Below are 19,957 nucleotides of genomic sequence, written 5' to 3'. Positions count from 1 at the left end.
AATGAAAGAATGAGGATTGCAGGAATGACTCAGTAATACATCTCTCTCCACCGACAGAAGAGACTTAAAACCATCCATGGGAAAAAAGGACAAAGAGAGAGGGCCTGGAGGGGCAAGACAGAAGGGGAAAGAAAGGGCGATCTAATTTCCACTCCCTCAAATTCATTAATCCTTGGATTTGGGGTCCACTATGGGCTGGAGCATGGAGATAGTGGGGCTGAGGGTCAAGGACCCACGGCTCCTCCAAGCTCTGCGCCTCTCTCCCCACTCTGTGCCTGCAACAAGGGTGAGAGGGAAGAAGGAGTGGAGGAGGGAGCAGCCGTTGTGTCCTCTCCTGAAATTGCTTCGGAAAATGAACAGACACTTCACCAGAAAATGATGACAATTTGGGCCCTGGGCACAGGAAGAGACAGATGATGCTGATTATAGGAGGAATGGGGTGGGGGCAACCTACCCCATAGTCGTGTATCCTCTTTTTACTCTTTAGAGCCTTCACAGTCTGTGTCAGGGGCCTGGGGTGAGACTGTCCTGTGCCTCTGGGAACAAACAGCTCTTGGGTCAAGCCAGGAGATGAAGTGAAAATCCCATGGCCTCTCTAAAGGGCAGGGAAAAGCTAACCGCCTCAGTCCTGGTTCAGCCAGACGAGCCCCTCAGAGCAGCACTGTGCGGGGAGAGTCAGATCCATTTCCAGGTTAAATGAAAAATGAATCATATCTTTTCCAACTTGATTAACTGGGGCTCTGAGCTGACTGCTGATGGATCTGGGAAAAGCAGGGACCCCACTCTCAAGGGATGGTGGGCATCGAGGTAGACTTAGAAAGAAAGGAGTGAGAGAAGGGATGGAGAGGGGGTGGAAAGATATCGTTATAGAGGGGAAACTAAGAGAGGTAAAGCTATCCTGAAAAACATGAACAATAGCCAAGATGGAGACATAAACAGCAGAGAGTGTGCACCTGAATAAATATTTGGTTGGCTGAGACAGAGTGGAACTGAAATGAGAAGGAACAGAGTAAAGGAGATAATGCCTAGGAAAAGGCTGTGAAGAAAAGGTACGATATTAAGTATCAGACGTTACTATTAAAGACAGATGATGAGAGATGCAGAGAGAGGGAGACAGACTGAAGCAGAGAAGCTGAAAAAGAAAATGAGACAATGAGAAGGCATTATCAGGAAGAGAAAAGCCAAATGAATGGGTGGCCTTGGCGGAGAGAGAGTGTTAGTCCCCCCCGCCCTCTGAGTACCACCAGCTGCAGGCCCCAGCTGTGGGACATGGATTGGCAATATAATTGTCTGGCATCAGTGTGGCATCCAGGGGGTGTGTGGGAGGGTGAGGTCAGAGATAAGAGGGAGTGAAAGGCTAGGGAGGCAGGTGTGGTCCAGCCCAATGCCAAGGAGAGGGCTTTAAGAGGGATGAAGAGGCACCTGGCTGCTGGGGGGTGGTGGTGGGCATTTTCTTCCCACGTTCACCTCAACCCATCTCTGCCCTCTCTCCTCTGGTCCCCTCCCAGATAGAATCTCTGTGAGCTCCAGCATTTCTCTGGGACCAGGATTCCCAGCCTTCCAGGAACATATTTAATATGTCAGTCCAAGAGATACCTGCAATCTGACTCTCACCTCCTTCCTTTTATTCTCCCACATTATCAAGCTCAGCAGCAGAGAGCTAAAAAGCTATTTTCCTTCTAACCTGCCCTCATCATCTATATTACTGGCTCCAGGGAGCCAGATGAGTTGTTTGGGATATTTTTTGGGTGGGGGAGACAGTGGAGAGGGGAGACAGGTGGTCCTAGGACTAGAGAAGGAAACTGGGGAGAACTGGCTGGTCCTGGAGACACCCCCCCCCACTCAAAATAAGCAGACCTTCCATTGCCGACATGTTTTATTGGGAACCAAAGAGGGTCAGGAAGTGGACCTGGAGGAGAAAGAAGACAGAGAGAATCTAAAGAGTCTTCTCTACTTTCCCTTCTCGCATTCTCTTCTCCAATTCCTGGCCATGACGTTGCTTCTAGGAGCCATTCCAGGAGACAGGAGCTAATGGCTCTCCAGCCCCCTCATTGTGCAAACACCTCCAACTGGTTGTGTCCCTTCTTCTTACAGCTTAGCTTGTTGCTCCCCTTGTTCATCTGGCTCTGAATGACCTTCACAGTCAGGTCGCCTTCTTTGAACTTGACAGTGAACCTTGGGGCGAGATGAAGGGTGGGAATAAAGGCTGGTGCCCCGACCAGCTCACTCATGGGTGCTTTCCTGCCTGGACCAGGCCCCTTCCCTCTCCACAGGGAATGAATCCCTGCTGCCAGATGTCTCAGAAGGCAGTCTAAAGCAACTAGGAGAGTCGTGCTTAGCATATAGTAGATCCTTAATAAATGCTGCTTGAATGAATCAATGAATTGTCAGGGTGGGAGGAAAGAAGGAAAGCTCCCAGAGCATTGTTTACCCACAGGGGAGAGTTCTGCCCAGCTCTCTTTCTCCTTTAATGACTCCCAGGTCATGGTGACCCATTGCTTCCTCCTTATGACCTCCCCAGGCCCTACTGAGGATCCTTACTCTTCAGTCACAGTAATTGGTAGTGGCCTCTTCATTTTATCCAGTGTAGCCTGGTAGAGTTTAGTCAGCAACTCGATGGCATGCTCACTGACCAGCAGGAAGTCTCCCTTGGAGCCCACTGAAGAGATCTTGGGGAGTGGGAAGAGAAGAAGAAGAGAGAGAGATGATGGAGAGAGAGTCACAAAAATAACGGCAGCCCCAGCCCCTGCTGCCTCTCCTTCTCCTCCTCCTCCTCCTTCTCCTCGCCTGCCCCTTTTCCTGACCTCTGAGAGTCATGGCCACCCTGGGGGTACCTCACTGAGGTGTAAGCCAAAGAGTCCATTCTGAAGGCTGCTGACAGACACCTCATCCACGCTCTCCAGCCCAATGACGCTCTTGACTTTGGAGCCCTTGGCATCAGCAAGGATGACATGACTCTTGGTCAGGAGGAGAATCCTTGGGACCATCTGGGGTGAGGGAAGGAATAGGGGGAAAAGGATAAAAGTAACGGTTCATTTTTAAAGTGGTTTAAGAATTTATAAAGCCTTTCTCCTAGCAACCTATGCTTGTAAAGATTATTGGGAGAATTTGACAGACAAGGAAACAGAGCCTCAGAAATATGGCAACTTGCTTGGGATCACTGGTCACTGGCTAGCCTAGGACCCTCCTGCATTTATTCTATTCTCCCTCCATGAGGAGAACTTGGCCTCTACCTCAGAGCCAGAATCCACACAGAGCTGCTATGTGGTAGGGGGTGGGACAGTTCCAAGGGATAGAGGTTGAGGGTTCAAACCTTGCCATCAGCTCGGTTGATTTTATTCACAGTGTCAGCCATCAGCACAGGCCCATCACCAGCTTTCTGCAGCTGTTGCAGCTTGGGTTTCCCATGAAGCATCACATAGTCCCCTCGGAATGGCACAGGGACACTAAGGACACAGAAAAGGCATGAGAGGGCAGGTGGCTCTGGGCTTCCCCCAGTTCTTTCTCTCCTCAAGTATTTACCCATCCCTTTCAGGGTCAGATAGGGCTGTGTCTACCTGGAAAATCTCCTGGCTGTGGCTGATGCACCCCAGACTCCAGTGTCCTTACCTTTCAGGATATGAAGCCTTTTTGCCTTTAAACAATTCACTGGCACAGAGTTTGTCCTTCAGGACCTCTCTCTTCTGTGGGGAAAGCTGATCTCGATACTTTTTGCACTGGACAGAGAGAAACAGAGACCCAGAAGTACTGATGGAGAGGGTTCAGAACCAGAGATTTTGGAGGGGAAGAAGGGAAAGGAGAACTCTTATATACACATGAGATTGGAAGGAAAGAGGCCTCCCCTAGCCCCTGCAACAGTTTTCTCACCTTCCACTGGTGGTAAATGATCTTCAGTTCCTGATTAGCCAGGGTAAAGGATTTGTAAGGAGGAGGTGGCCACCTGTTGTCGGTGATCTTAGTTGGCAGGTTATCCTTTAGGCCCAACAGGAATCTCTGTGCCTGATGATGGAAGGCAGGAGAAGGGAGTGAGAAATTAAGAATCTGAACTCAGAAGTCAAACTTGAAGCAGGACTAAAGCCTCAGAGTGGTCAGGCAAGTCTAGGGATGACAAAGATGGTGGGTCTTCTTTCCCAAAGATCTTCGGCTTGAGAATGTGGACAACAAAGATGGGATGGTAGAAGAAACAGGATGCTTTTCAAGCTGGGGCAAAGGGGTGGTTGAGAGAATCCCAAATTCCTCACTTCCCTTTTCTAGCTCTGAAGGTGGAAATTTGCAGGTACTAAAAGTGTAGGGCCAACCCTGCCTCCTCCAATCACTTTTCCAGATCAATTTATGGGAAAATTCCTTGATCCCAGGCACTCCCAAGCTGCTGAAGGGGTTTTTTTTTTTTAACAGGATGCCTTAATGAATAGAGGCCTTAAAGCCAAGAAGGCCAAGGTTCAAGTTCCTGACACCTACTGACTGAATGTCCCTGGGAAAGATATTTCATGTCTCAGTGATCCAGGCAGCTTCCTAAGACTGGAAAATGAAGAAAAGGTGCCAATTTTCATGGGTGAAAGAGTTTCCTCACCCAGAAATTCCCTACATCAGTGAAATCACAGGTCCAGTCCTTTCCCTATTTCACCTACTACTACTAAGAAAGTAGAATCAGTCAGTCAATAAGTATTTATTGAGTATGAGAAAATAAATTGGAACATACCAAACTGCAAAAAGGAAGAGTTAATGGAGATGGGAGTCCTGAATCAAAGAGGGAGAAAACCAAACTGCCTTGATTTCATGCATTTCATGCATGCAAGTTTAGGACTTGGGCTAGTCCTTGGGTCCACTATCCTGTCTCCCAGATGCTGTAGAACCCCAGTTTTCCCCCTTTGGGTCCAAATCACACTGTATCCCACTCTTTAGTGGACCCTCTGCCCTTCTGGGTTCAAGCAGGATGAAGACACTTTACTGTCTAATTCTCTTTTATACATCGAGGGTCCATAGCCCTTTGGGAGACGTCCCCCCTGGCCCTTTTTGGTTGAGATTATCCATCTGGTACCTCCCCTCAAGAAGTCTTATTCCTTTTCCTTTTTCCTCTCTGGCCTGTGTGGTTTTCTGGCATACTAAGGCTAGTTCTTCTCTTAGGTTTGGTTTAGCTAGACCTTCATCTGTTGTGCTTTGCTCACTAGCATCCAGATTCAATTTTGAAAAGCTATTTAGCCTGAGGATAGGAAGCACTGTCTCCCCCTGTGACATGAATTTACCTGGAACCTTCCACACTAACCAAAACATTGCCCTTGACTCTCCTCACCCTTGTCCTCCTCCTTCTGGAGCAAGAAGGTTCTGGAAAAAGTTCGGTTCTCTGTTTTTCTCATAATCCCATCCAGAGCCCTCCATTCCCTTCCCACCCATCTACTACAACACTTCTCTCTCAACATCTGTTGTAAGAAAACTCCAGGGACTGCTTTCTGCCACTCTCTCAGCTCTGCTTTCTCTCTTCTCCTAGACCTATGTTCCCCCTTCTGATCCACTCACCATTCTCCGATAGATGAAGTTTGACAAATGCAAGGCTGCCCCTGACCGGAAATATTTTCGATATTCCTTTCGGGTCTGGCAGGATCGATGGAGGGAAAGAAGAAAGTAAAGAGTTTCTCAATTCAATTTCATTCCACAAAACGATGTGCTCTATGACAGGGACTTGGCCATGTACTGGGGGATACAAAGGCAATGGGCAATCCCTGCCCTCAAGAAGTTCACATTCTTTTGGTTTTTGGTCCCATATAATCCACTGCTTGGTGGATATTTCAATCTGCCCTCTTCCAATTTTTGCCCCAATTTTTGTCAAAATTCCTTGCACTCTGCCAGTGTCTCTGGAGTGAAAACTTGATATTGTCCTCCATTTCTCACTCTCCCTCACTCCACTGGTTGACTCATTTCTCTTTGTTAGTTCAGGCCCTCATTAGCTGGCACCTAGATTATTGGGGGACTCCTGGCCTCCCAGGCCATTCTACACACACAGCTGCCAAGGGAATTTGCCTTAAACACGTATCTGACTATGACTCTCCTATTCAACCAACTCCATTGGATTCCTATTGCCTCTAGAATAAAATATAATTCCTCTATTTTGCTTTTAAAACCCTGCACAGGGGGCAGCTAGATGACTCAATGGATAGAGAACCATGCCAAGAGACACAAGGTCCTATGTTCAAATTTGCCCTCAGGCATTTCCTAGCTGGGTGACCCTGGGCAAGTCATTTAACCCCCATTGCCTAGTCCTTACCATCTTCTGTCTTGGAACCAATACACAATATTGGCTCTAAGAGAGAAGGTAAAGGTTTAAACAAAACCTGTGCAACTTAAAATTCCAACCTCATTGGATGTTACTCCCCTCCTTTACCCAGTGATCTTGCCAACTGGTCTTCTCTCTGTTCTTTCTTCCTTCTCCACTCTCCAATCCCTTGCAATGGTTGTTCCCTGATACCTAGTATGTGCTCCTTTTTTTTCCAATTGTATTTTCAGTTGCAAATTGTCTTCCTTCCTCCATCTTTCCCTCCCCAAACAAGAAGGCAAGAAATACAATATCCATTATATATATGAAGTCATTTCACTCTCTTCTTATCCTACCTAGAATCTCTCTCTTCTTCTAAGATGCAACTCAGATAACATCTTTTGCAAGAAATCTTTCCTGATCCCAGCTCTTAGTTTCACAATGCTCCTCCCAAATAACTACTTTGTATTTAACTACTTTCTGTGTGTGTGCATTAATTTTATACTGCTATATACATGTTTATGGATCCGCTAGAGAAGAAAATGGCAAACACTTCCCAAGAAAACCCCATGGATAACTATGGTCCTTGGGACATAACTGAATAACAATCACAACAAATACATTTTTAAGTATGCTTGTTTCCCATTAGGGTGTAAGTTTGTTTTGAGGAGGCATTGTTTCATCCGAGACACCTAGCATAGAGCCTGGCACATAGTAGATAGTTAATAAATACTTATTGATTGATTCTCTGTTCCCTCAGCCCCTTAGAGGGCTGAGTAAGAGAGGACGGGCTGAAATGATAGATTACTGTATCACAAGGAAGAGAGATTAGATGGCCTCTCAGAGCCTTTCAGTGAGTTGGGGTCAGAGGGTAGAGAATGAGAAGGCAGATCATGCACACACCTACATGTGCTCATTATTCTAGCCTTCCTTATCTGCGGTCATGCGGGGTTGGTGAATAGTTTCTGCTTTTCCGTGCCACCCCTCTAACTCTTCTTTGGCCCTGACAAGAATGGGGGACAGAATAGGGCCCAGATCCCCGGGATCCCTTGGTTATTACCTTCCACCCTCTCACAAAGGCCTGGATCAGTAATGTTGATGCTTTTATCTTCCCATAGCGTTTTTTTTGCTGCAGAAAATATTGGGGGATGAGAAAGGAGAAAGAAGAATGTCAGAAGAGTCTCTTTTCTCCTCCTAACCCTCCCCAACCATTACCAGGGCTGGATCCTTCCCTCCCATGTGGTCCCAGGGGAATGGACGTTGCTTGTGTTAGGAGAAGCCCTACCATGGGGTGACTCCTACCATGTTGCCACGAAACCAGGAAGAAATGAGGATCTGACTTTTGCGCATGAGCTGGTAATTGGTGCGGCACCGCCAGCCTCGGTACATCTTCTGGACGAGTGTCACGAGCTGATGTATTCGAATCCTCCTTTTCTCCTCTAGATAGAAAAGCTATGGGGGAAGGAAGAAGAAAGGAGTGGAAGAGGGATGGACTAGGGAACCAGCCTGTACCTCTTCTCTGTCTTGTTCTTTCCTCCACCAAGGGATCTTCCCATTTTCTTTCCATTGCACATCCACGAATTGCACATCCACGAATGCACAAACCCTTAGGAATCTCCCCCAAAAGAGGCCACGTTCTGGCTTCCTTCCTTGCTTTATTTCCCTTCCCTCATCCCCACTCACCGTCTTGGGGCTACGGATGAAGATCTTGGTTCGACCAAAGGCCAGCTCCTCAGAGCTCAAGCTGAGTTCTCCCAGAAGCTTTTCTACTCCCTCCCTATATGAGAGAACCAGGTGGTTAGACATGGGAGGGGAGCATGTCCCATCCAGAGGCGTTCTACCACGCAGACACAGAGAGGACCCCAGATACCCAAAGGGGCTCATCCCGACCGTAGAACTAAACAGCTCCACCACCGCCATATTTAGAAGCTTGTGGTCTGAAAACGGAGTCCTTGTTTCTCCTTTTGGTTCTCAGCCTCTAACACCCGGATCTTCCCTTGGATCCCATCCTTAGTCCTTTCCCCTGTTACCTGGCCGGGCCACGCCAGTGGGGCCAAGTGCTCTGACCCAGCATCCGGTATCTCTCCAAGAAGACGCCGTAAACCTGTCGGTAGGCATAGCCAGCCCTTCGCACCCGAACATTCTCCAGCAGCCCCAGGTAGCGGGCCTGGGTATTCACTAGTTCAGATGAGAAGAGCCCCCGTTGCTGATGCTCATTTGGCTTGATGCACCTGAGGGAAGGGACGGTTCAGGGCAGGCATCTCTACAGGCAGGGTCCCCCTCCGACCTACAGAGACCACGACCTTCCCAGATTTCCCCATGCCCCTCTGCCACTCCCAGGACTGAGAGATTTAGGGGGATGGAGTATTTGCCCCCCCCCATTTCACTCCCATTGGGAAACCCTCCTTGGCATCAAAACCTTCTTCCACCTTCTCTAACCTCCTTAACCTTTTCTCCTTTTCCTCCTCCTCCTTCTTCCATGAACACTGTGTGAGGATGGAAAATGGTTTGTTCCCACCCCGTCAGGGCTTTCATTTTGAGTGTGTTATCTGGTATTTAGATATGCTGTGCTTTAATAACATTAGCTCATGGGACAGCTAGGTGGCACTGTGGATAGAGTGCCAGACCTGGAGTCAAGAGGACCTGGGTTCAAATGTGGCCTCTGGTACTTTCTGTATGATCCTGGGCAAGTCACCTAACCCCGACTGCCAAGTCCTTGCCAGTTTTCTGCCTTAGAATTGATACTAAGACAGAAAATAAGGGAGGGAGGGAGGGAAGGAGGGAGGGGTTAAAAACATGTTAACTTTTATGACCATTCCCTGAAGGAGGCTGAAGAAATCAAGATCAAGAAGGTCAGAGTGGCTACCTGGGATGTCGCAGATAATAGAGCCAAGGTTTGATCCCACAAGAGGGAGTTGGACTGGGTGGCCTCCAGCTCTAAATCTCTGAGCCTATAATCCCCATGACCTTAACATGTCTACAGCAGGTTATAATATATATATATGTATATATTACATACATAATAGTATATATACAGTGCTATAAACAAAGGATGTCACCTAATATAGTTGGGGTTCTTGGAATACAAGTTCTTCATGAGGGTGGCTATAGAGTTCTTGAACTGGGTTCCAGCTGTGGGGGGTCGTTTAAGGGAGGCTTGTTTGGGGTCCCCCTCGGGGAACAGGCTCCGAAGCAGGGAATGCTTGGAAGCCCACAGAGCCTGAGACAGGTCTCGGAAGAGCAGGTCATTGTTCTTGTCCAAGAAACCATCCACATTGTACATCACCTGGTGGGAGGAGAGTTAGTTAGAGCCCAGTCTTCGCCTCTGAGCGCCCCACTCCTCAGCTTTCCCCAGGCTCCAGCTTTAGTCCCTATTCTACAAGGGACTTTGCCTTCCTTGACTTCAATTCTCCAACGCTCTCTTGCACCGTATCTCTTGTTCCTCAAATTTCCCCCCTACTCATCTGCTCCTTCCTTGTCCCCAGGCCCCATCTCTCAGCTTCTGCCTACTCTCTGGCTTCTCCATCCAACTCATGGCCCAACCATGGCGGAATTCCCTTCTAGCCTCGGCCCTCCACCTTCCGCTCCGCTTACCTTGCCCGCATAGTGTCGGATTCGGAAGCAGCTAAGGCCCATGCTGGGGTCGTGTTGGCGCTGGGCGTTCTGGGTGACCCGGCTCTCGTAGTAATTGTGTTTGCAGAACACCTGATTCAGCTTTGCCAGGAAGGTGGAATCGCTGACCACGCCAGGCCGAAGACACTCTTCATCCAGCATGGCCAGAATACCTTGCTGATGCTGGGAGGGTTGGTTGTAAAGGATCAAAGGGGGAGACTATGTGTTAAGTCCTTAGCACATCGGATAGGGTTAAAAAATGTTTATTCCCTCTTTTCCTTTCCAGGGAATGGGAAAAGGATCATCTGCCCCCTAAAACCAAAGACAACTGTATCCCGGACCCACAAAACATGGAAACTCCAACCCGTGGACTCAGGGCTTCCAAAGCCCCCTTCTTCCCCTCCTTTCCTCCCTTCCCTGGTTGAGGGTGAGAATAGGTGGCTTAGGATGGATCCTATTTTTCCTGAGGATTCCAACATGGTGGGAAGGGGAAGAGTTTCTCACATGCTCGATGAGGTTGCAGATGATGCCATTATCAAAATAGTCAATCTTCACCCAAGGTATACCCTAGGGCAGAAAGGTTCAAGGTGAGTCAGAGGAATGGCCCAATGAAAGCCAACTGATACTCAAACCCCACCACATAAAGATGTGCTCAAATGCGCCCAACTCTTCTTGACCCCATTTGGAGTTTTCTTGGCAGAGACACTGGACTGGTTTGCCATTTCCTTCTCCATCTCATCTTACAGATAAGGAACTGAGGCAAACAAGGTTAAGTGACTTGCCCAGGGTCACACCATTAGCAAGTGCCTGAGGCCTGATTTGAACTCTGGAAGATGGGTCTTCCTGACTTCACGCCTGGCACTCTATCCACCGGGCCACCTAGCTGTCTGAAATAAAGGTCAGGGTCCCTCAAAGTGGAGGAAAATCTTCAGTTGGGTCACTGCTCCCACCCCAATTGGTGACTGGTTGAGAATATTTGAATGGAGGGATGGTGACATGGGAGCATGGGGAGAGAGAAGGGGAGCCGGAAGAAGAGGTAGGCTTATGGAGAGGAAGAATATGTCTTGGGAAGGAAGCTGGACTGGGATTGTGAGAGCTCTGAAATGGAGGGGATGGAGAGGAAGGGGAAGGGGAAGAGGGATGGGGAAGGAGCGTAATTTCTGGGTGGAGAGTCCTTGATCAAGAGGTTGGACAATTTTCCCTCCAGTTGTTGAAAGTTCAGTGTTGTGACAATATACAAATCACACACACAAATCTAAAGCAAGTTAAATCCACTGGGCTATGGAATAAACTGAGAGGGGTTGTATTTAAGAGAAGGGATCTCTGTCCTCTTCCCACCCCCTCAACCAACCAATAAAAACCCCGCAACACCTCGTTACTGTCTGAAATATCATTAATGAGAAATTCAACGGGAGTTCACAACCGAGCTGGTAGTTAAATACTTTGACTGTAAAGCCCTGGAGGGCAAGATGGCCCAGGATTGGGCAATGTAACCTGGACAAGTGTCAGGAAGACAAGCAGCTATTAGGGTGGACAGTGAGAGTTTCTCTTTTTATTTTTATTTTTATTTTTTAACCTTTATCTTCCATCTTAGAGTCAATATTACATATTGGTTCTACAGAGGCCAGATTTGAACCCAGGACTGGCTCTCAATCTACCTAGCTGCCCAAACTTTTTTGGCCTACCACCCCCTTTCCAGAAAAAATATTACTTAGTGCCCCCTGGAAATTATGAAACTATTTATTGAACGCAGAATAGAATGTAATACAAAAAGAGTGTGGCCATCACCACCTCCCTGGATCACTGCAGCACCCACCAGGGGGCGGTGGCACCCACTTTGGGAATCACTGCTCTAGAAGGTAGGACTGGGCAGAAGAGAGATGAAGAAAGACCACTGGAGACCAAAGCCCAACTCTCAGGGCCTCCCTTGCTCCCCATCCCATGCTCCTGAGGGTCAAGCTAAGCATTCATCTAAGTCTTGTTCAATTCTACCTCCTACTTGAGCTGGAAGTGAGACTGGGTGACTGGGTGGTGGGGAGGTGAATGAGGGAGCTCTTCAAGGGCAGGTCCTGTCTTTTAGCCTTTCATCGTATTCCCAGGCTAAGCCCAATGTCTCCTACCCAGTAGGTGCTTCATAAATGTCCGTCTGGCTGACACAGCGGTCAGCATGGGGACTGGGAGCCCCATGGGTCCTGGATGAAGCTGAGTGGGGTCCCGACCAGAGATGAGTGTCTAGGACATGGCGGAGAGGCAGGGGGATGTAGGAGTGTGTGTGTGTGTGTGTGTGTGTGTGTCTGTGTCTGTGTGAGGATAGTTACCTCTTTCAAGTATTCTTCCTGTTCCTCCTTCAGTGTCATTTCTATGAACACCTGCTGTAACTTCTCATTACAATAGTTAATCACGAACTGCTCAAAGCTGTTATTCTGGATGGAGAGATTCGAATACGTGGGTTAAAGAGGAATGGACCAGCATCTCCCTTCCAATCAGTCTGATCCAAGCCAACAAGCACCTGTTACGTTCCCACTATGAGCAAGGTATCTTTTGTCCAAAGACTAAAAACCAGTCATGGTACCTGCCCTCAAGGAGCTTCCCTTAGACTTGGCGAGATGCTACGCCGGATTTAGAGCGTTTGGAGAGTTCAGAGGGTAGTTAGTCCAACCCCTGCATTTTTTAAAATAAATTTACATTCTATCTTAGTAACAATTTTAAGACAGAAGGGGAAAGGCTAAGCAAATGGGGTTAAGTGACTTGCTCAGAGTTGCACGGCTAGGAAGTGTCTGAGGCCAAATCTAAACTCATGTCCTCCCAACTCCAGGCATGGTGTTCTATCCAATAGGCCACCTACTTGCTCCTGATCCAGACACTTAAAAAAACACCTACTTTCCCTCTGTGTATTGGCTCCAAGGCAGAAGAGCAGTAAGGGCTAGGCAATGGGGTGACTTGTCCAGGGTCACAGAGGAAGTGTCTTCCTGATTTGAGCCCCAAACCTCCCATCTCTAGGCCTGGCTCTCAATCCACAGAGCCATCTAGGTACCCCCCTACCCCTTCATTTTTACATTTGAGAAAACTGAGGTCCAGAGAAGCTAAGCAATTTGTCCAAGGTCAAAATCTAGCTGACAAGCCACCAAGGCAGGATGTGAATCCAGGAAAACAAATGAGTGCATGCACGATGATTTGAGGAGGGAAAGAGGGCAGTAGGAAGGGACTCCCAAAAGGCAAGCAGAACTTGAGATGAACCTTAAGTGAACCCAGGAATCCTAAGGGTGGAGGAGAGGTTGGAGGGCATTTCAGGGATGCCTCTATAAAAAAGCAGGGGCTAATAAGGAATGTCAAGTTTGGGGGACAGAAGAATCAGAATCAATAAACCTTTATTAAGCACCTACTATGTGTTGGCCACCATGCTAAGTGTTGGAGATACAAAGAAAAATATAAGACAGTCCCTGCCCTCAAGAAGCTCAGTTTAACAGGGGCGCCAACACATAAAAAGAAATTAATGGAAGTGGAGAGAGTGCCAGAACTGGAGTCAGGAAAGCTCCTTTTCATTTGGCCTCAGGCACTTATTAGTTAGTGTGACCTTAGGCAAGTCACTTCACCCTGTCTGCCCCAGTTTCCTCATCTGTAAAATGAACTGAAGAAGGAAATGGCAAACCACTCCAATATTTTTGCCAAACATCAAATGGGATCACCACTGAAGACTCACAAATCACAACTGAAGACTCAACTGAAATGACTACAAACAAAATTCTGACTTTAAACAAAAAAAATTTTTTTAAAGAAGCTAATGAATTCTAGTCTGTCTGAAATACAGAGTATGCAAAAGGGAGTAATGTGAGGGGGAAAGTAGATTGAGAAAAGCTATAAAATTCCAGGCAGAGAAGTTTGCTGTTTATTTTAGAGGCAATAGGGAGCACTTGGGATTCCTGAGCAAGAGAATGACATGGTCAAACCTGAGCTTTAGGGAGATTATTTTGGTATCTATGTGGAAAATGGATTGGAGAGGGAGAAAACCAGGAGGAACATCAATTAGGAGGCTATTGGTATAATTTAGTTGAGATGTAATGAAGGTTTGAACTAGGGTGGTGGCTGAGACCAAGGACAGAGATTTTGTAGAGGGAGAATAGATAAAATCTGGCAACTGGTTAGACAGACATGGGTAGTGGTGGCACTTAGTGGTAGTACTTAGCAAAGCACATAGTAAATACTTAAGAAATGTTTATTGACTATTGACTCATCCCAGGAAGTCAATGCACATATCAGTCAGTCAACAAACATTAATGGAGGAAATGGAAACACACACACACACACACACACACACACACACACACACACACACACACACAACTCACCTCTAGTATTTCAAAGCCATAGATATCCAGGACACCCATGACCTTCTTCTTGGTTGAATCACTCACCTGAAAGGAGAATGGGAGATAGACTTACATAGCCAGAACCACATATTTATAAGCCCAAAAGATTCATAGGAAAGAAGGTGGAGGAAGGAAATAAAATCATGAAGGTGAAAAGTAGGCAGGGATAGAGGTGAACAAGAAACTTGAAAGATTCTTATTCCCTTTTCTCTGCACTCTAGAGGAGGGGTTAGAGGGCTGGGTAAGTCATGAGATGGAGAGCAGTGAGATTTCTGTCACCTTGATGTTTTCATTGATTCTATTCACTATCCAACTGAAGAGACGGCTGTAGATGTTCTTGGCCAGAGCATCTCGGGCATAGCATGCCTGTGAAAGTCCCCAGGTCAGATGAGTCTCAGTTCAGGATGATGAGGCTTCAAAGCATCTTCCAAGAAGTCAGACCTCTCCCCTCCCTCTCACCTGAATTTTGTTCAATGTAGTGACCACTTTCTCTTGCTTTGTTTCCATGGTCCGGGAGCACAGGGCTCTCTCTAGCCCCTCTACTTGCAGTCCCATGAGATCTGAAATCTCCTTGAGAACTAAAAATGAGACTCCATGTCAAGAGGCTGAGACAACTGTATCTCCCACTCTCCAGAAGAGAAGAAGTCAGAAAGTGAATGACAAGGGAATATTCAATTTAATTCATTTATTTCTTAATATTTAATTTAATATTTTTAGAAACTAAAGATTTCATGGAAAAATCAATAAAAGCCCATCAGTACAAACAGAAAGAGCAAGAAAATTAATTTAAAAAGATGAGCAAAGACAATCTGGACAGAATCTGTTTGAGTCTGGATTTTCCTTCAGAAATTTGTTAGTTATGTAACTCTGGATAAGTCACTTAATTTCCCAAAGTTCCAGTTTCCTCATCTGTAAAATGGGGATAATAATGATATATACTCTACAGAGTTGTTGTGAGGATCAAATGAAATAGTATCTGTAAAGTGTTTTGCGAACCATAACAAACAATTATAGATGCATAAATAAGCTATCATAATTATTAAAGCAATGACAAAGTTCTCTTAAGAAACATTCTAAGATACAGAAAAGTGTAGTTTAATGTAATATAGACTTCCAAAAAAGCATAGAAAAGTGATTCTAAAACTCCAGAATAACTCAAAATAGAAAGAAAATCCATAATAGAAGAAATTAAAAATGAATACAGCTAAATATTTAGTTCTCTCAATGCAGAATTTAAAAACTCAATTTGTGGATTAGGGGGAAAAATTGAATCTATAATGGAGAGTTTCTCTAAAGAAGTGAAAGATGAACAGATTTTAGCACAAAAATGCTGTAGTGGAAAATGTCAGAAGAAAAAGCAAAAGACAACAATATCAAGAACATAAGATCTCCATCAAAGCTTAAGTGATTGACTTCAAAGACAGGAATTTAAAAGTTAACTTAAAGATGATGTCTCCCAGAAGAACATGACCAAAAAAACCAACTTTAAACATTATAGTGCAGAAAAAATGCAAGAAAACTGCCCATAACTTCTGTATATGGAAAACAAAGCACCAATAGAGAATAAATACAGATTTTCTCCAGGGAAAAACAAATATACATTTCAAACTCCAAGATACATAAAGGTTATATTTAACAATTTCAATGACAAACAACAAATTTTGCAAGCAGCCAAGAGAAATATCTTAGAAACTGAGCAACTCAGGATTATTCCATATTCATGAGAAAATGCAAAAGGGAATGGAATAACATATTCCCAAAAGGAAAGGAGCTCAAGCTGCAATCTAAAATGATATTCCTTGCAAACTTAAGCCCTAATCATCATTGTAAAAGGGAGCATCATCATCTAAGTGTGGGTAAGATGAATCAAAGGGGATTTTTCTTCAGTGAAGGTTCTGGGACTAACCAGGAACTAACTGGTAGGAAGAGAGAGAGAGACAGAGACAGAGAGAGACAGAGAGACAGAGACAGAGAGACAGAGACAGACAGAGACAGAGATAGAGACAGAGAGAGAAGGGGGAAATCTCCCTTAGGAGGAAAAGGGATGTTTTTGGAACCTGTCCCTGAAGTCATATGGGAATACACCGATATTTCCAATCACAGATGCTGTCAGTGCTCCAGTGGGTCAGGATGAGGCAGAGTAGAACTAGCTTGAAGTTAGAATATAGCCAAAAGAAAGAAAGTCATCCAAAGGAGGAAAATGTGAGTGTTGCAGAGCAGATTCCAGCTTGGGCAATATTACCTTTTTCATTTTGAATACTGCTCCCTGGCACCCCATTGGCTTGAAATTCATCTCCCACCTCCACATTTCCCAGCTTTAGCACTATGGCTATCACTTCAAGAATCTTCTGGATCTCCTCAGAGGAGAACCCAATGATGTTCATGGCATTCTTAGAGAGAAAATAGATATCAGACCCTGATAATGACCCCTACTCAATTATCCCATCCTGTATCCCCACACTCCCCTTCTTGGCACCTTGCACATGGGATCCTCCCTCCTCCCCACTTCTCAGAAAGAAAGAACTGGACTGGAAGAGATGAGTTGAGAGGCAAAATTTGCCCAGTTACACCTGCAGTCTTCCCATTTCCTCGTCTTCCCATTTCCTCACCTGCACAGCTCTGAAGTTGGCTGCATCATCCATCCCATCTACCCTGGAAGCCTCAAAGTTCAAATATGAGTAGCAGCTCACATTTTTTTCCAGCTTCAGTGCCTCTGGAAATAAGAGTTAGTGGGGAAAGAGTTAGCTTATTCCTTAGCCCCAATGCTCAGCCTTAATTCCTTTTATCTCTTAGCTTAATCTCTGCACCTCCCACTCCTGGACAGTGTTAGGTAAGAAATAAGGAAGGGCTGCAATATGTCATAATCTTCAACACCTTTCCAAGATCTAGTGGGAAAAGGGTCATGAATGGTCATGTTGGTCTAGGATAGATGCAATTTAGGTAATAAAAGGAGAAGAATCCAGGTTCTGAGTCTGGGAAGACCTAGGTTGTTCAATGAGGTGTGTTCCCCAGAAGAACCCAGAGAGTCAGGAAAAAGGTTGTGTTGGGGAGTCAGAGGTAGGTACATACTCAGCAACTGGGCATCTGCCCCCTCTAGCAGTTGGTAGAAGATATGGAAGTTCCTCTCTCCTTTAACATGCTTCACTACCCGGGATTTTTCCAACAGATCTGGAGTAGATAATGATGTCCTGAGAAGAATCTTCCCCATATTGGAAATATTTTGGCCCTTTTCATGATTCCCCCCCATCTCTGGGTTTCCATGGAATTTGGGAAACTTCTCCTCTCTCTGCTGTTGCAGGGACAGGGAAGGGGGAAGGGAATGCATTAAGATGATGGGATAAATGGAAGTGGTGAAGTACTTACAATTTGTGATGACACCACCAAGGGGGGAGCCTTTAAAGTCAAATTCAATGTCCATATATTTGCCCTAAGAGTAAGGGAAAGAGATCCAAGAGAAAAAGCACTTCTTCCCATGTACAGCAGAGGATTCATGGGTCAGGGCAATAACCTGAAGAGGTCATTGGGATCCCCACATCTACGACCTTGTTTTAGCAGCCCAGATGTTTTATCCCACCCATTCTCCCCAAAGCCAGAACCTCCCCTACAGGGCCATCCAAAGTTTCACTTACAAATCTGGAGGAGTTGTCGTTTCGGATTGTCTTGGCATTGCCAAAAGCTGCAGAGATGTGGGAAGAGAACAGATAAAGCCCACAGTAATGATGGGCAGAGCACTATGGAGGGAAGATGGGATAGACTGAGGTGAAGGGTGGGAGGATGGTATCTTACCCTCCAGCACAGGGTTCGATTGCAATAGCTGTTCTTTCACTGAATTCACCTGCTCTCCCTTCTCACACACAGCGGCCACATATGACATCACCAACTTGCTGGCCTCTGTTCCAAAGAAAAAGCCTCCATGATCTCCATTCAGAATCTTCCATTTCTCTCATCAGCCACATTTCCCCCATTCACTTTCAGAATCTCTTTCCCCAACACAGAGCCTTTCCCAACGTCCATTTCAAATCTCTCTTGCTAAGGTTTGTCCCTTGGAAATGTGAAGTAAGCATGGCTTAGAGCAACGGTTGGCAACCTTTTTGGCTGTGAGAGCCATAAACGCCTGCGGAAGAAGGAGGATGGAGGCAGAAGGTGCTGGAATATGTGGTGGGGGTGGGGGGCTAAAGGGCCCCCTGGGGCACATCCTGGGGCTCTGCCTGGACTGACTGGTTGGGAGGTGGAGCCAGATATGGCTCGAGAGCCATAAGTTGCCGACCCCTGGCTTAGAGGATAATAAAGGATGGAGATGAAAACTAGAAGACATTGGGAAAGGGCTTTTAGGGATTCTTCTGGTCTGCCTCTCACCAGTTTTCCCAGAGCCACTCTCTCCAGTGATGAGGATGCATTGATCTCTGTCATGATCCTTCAGTGATTGATATGCTTCATTTGCCAATGCATAGCTAGGAATGGAGAGCAGGATGCTAGTTAAGCAGGCGATGTTCTACAGCCAAGTGAACACCTCTCACTTACTTCCCATCTTCCAGCTTAGCCTCATGGATTGTTTGGAGGTAAGAGGTGGTGATGAAATTAAATGTATCAACATCAAGGGACCCAGGGGAGTTCTCATGGGTCAAAGGCCATGGAAAACCAAGGTAGAAATGGAAGAAAAGAATTAACCAAGGGAGGACAATGGATGAGGACAAGTTAAGAAGCTGGAATTATTTGGGGCCTAGAGAAGGGGTTTCTCCCCTCCCCTACACACACACACACACACACACACACACACACACACACACACACACACAGAGTTTCTTACATGTGTGGCTTGAGCTCATAGAAGTTGTATTCCTTGTACTTATCAATGAACTCTGGGCCATAGATGGGCAGCTGTTGGTAGGGATTCACGGAGACCACCACATTCCCAATGTAGGTCTGGAGTATGGGAAAAGGAAAGCTGAGTGAACCTGAGTGATATCGTCCCTTGGCCAGTGTTCCAGTCATCTTCCTCCATGAAAGTCCAACTCCATCCTTGACTTTCTTCTACAGAACTTAGAGATTATCCCAAAGCTCCTGACCATCTCTAACTCTGCCATGGTGGGAGTAGGAAGGTGAGTTCTTGTACTTACATAAATCTCTTTGTGTTGAAATCGTTTGTCAAGGTTCTTGAGTAAAGACTCTTCATTCAGGGGTTCCAGAAGGACCATGTCTCCTACCCCCACTGAACCCTCTAGTAAAGACATCTTTCTAGGGAGAGGTGTAGAACCTGGGTAGGGTAGGAGGAATGGTAAAGAAGAGTAAGATGGGTTGGTGGGAACTTCTCAGCTCCAAGGCACGATTAGAGTTTTTATGGGGGTAGAGTGTAAAAGAATCCAAGGGAGACCCTTCCTCCATGAACAAACTTCCACTGAAGGCCCCAAAAAGAAGCTCAAGGGTGCCTCTCCCATTGGGCCATTAGGAGAAAGAACTGGATGGTGATAGAGACTAAGGGGTCAGAGAAGGGTGAATTGGCATGTCCTTGGCCAGTCCCAGGGTAGGTAGGACTGCAAAGCTCCTTGTCTCCTCCATTGAGACCATGGCCAAAATCCAAACCCACTGACCATTCAGGGGAAGATCTCTTTAGCCAAGTCCAGGCATTTACCTCTTTGAATGGTGCCCTTCCCTCAACCTCACCCCTTCTTGTTTCTATTTGCATATATTTTCAAAGGAGGATCCAGTGAGGGGACAGGTTGAGAAATAGAAT

General features: G+C 46.2%; 1 protein-coding gene across 1 annotated transcript; it reads right to left on the bottom strand.

Annotated features, from left to right (window-relative positions):
• Window positions 1-1,871: 1,871 nt before the first annotated feature.
• Window positions 1,872-19,457, bottom strand: MYO1A (myosin IA). Its single transcript, XM_044677622.1, has 27 exons — window positions 19,344-19,457; window positions 19,034-19,149; window positions 18,583-18,677; window positions 18,013-18,117; window positions 17,856-17,902; window positions 17,590-17,653; window positions 17,296-17,394; window positions 16,836-16,939; window positions 16,469-16,616; window positions 14,686-14,804; window positions 14,506-14,592; window positions 14,206-14,271; window positions 12,178-12,282; window positions 10,364-10,426; window positions 9,842-10,042; window positions 9,307-9,533; window positions 8,278-8,478; window positions 7,931-8,024; window positions 7,550-7,699; window positions 7,308-7,376; window positions 5,515-5,589; window positions 3,868-3,999; window positions 3,610-3,716; window positions 3,314-3,446; window positions 2,835-2,987; window positions 2,542-2,669; window positions 1,872-2,175 (listed from the first exon to the last, which is right to left on the bottom strand). The coding sequence occupies exons 1-27, from the start codon at window positions 19,455-19,457 to the stop codon at window positions 2,049-2,051; spliced, it is 3,129 nt and encodes a 1,042-aa protein (XP_044533557.1). The 3' UTR covers window positions 1,872-2,048.
• Window positions 19,458-19,957: the final 500 nt, after the last annotated feature.

The sequence above is a fragment of the Gracilinanus agilis genome, chromosome 5 (assembly GCF_016433145.1).
Source record: "Gracilinanus agilis isolate LMUSP501 chromosome 5, AgileGrace, whole genome shotgun sequence".
In the NCBI taxonomy this organism is placed as follows: Eukaryota; Metazoa; Chordata; class Mammalia; order Didelphimorphia; family Didelphidae; genus Gracilinanus; species Gracilinanus agilis.
This window is presented reverse-complemented; position numbering and strand designations above follow the sequence as displayed.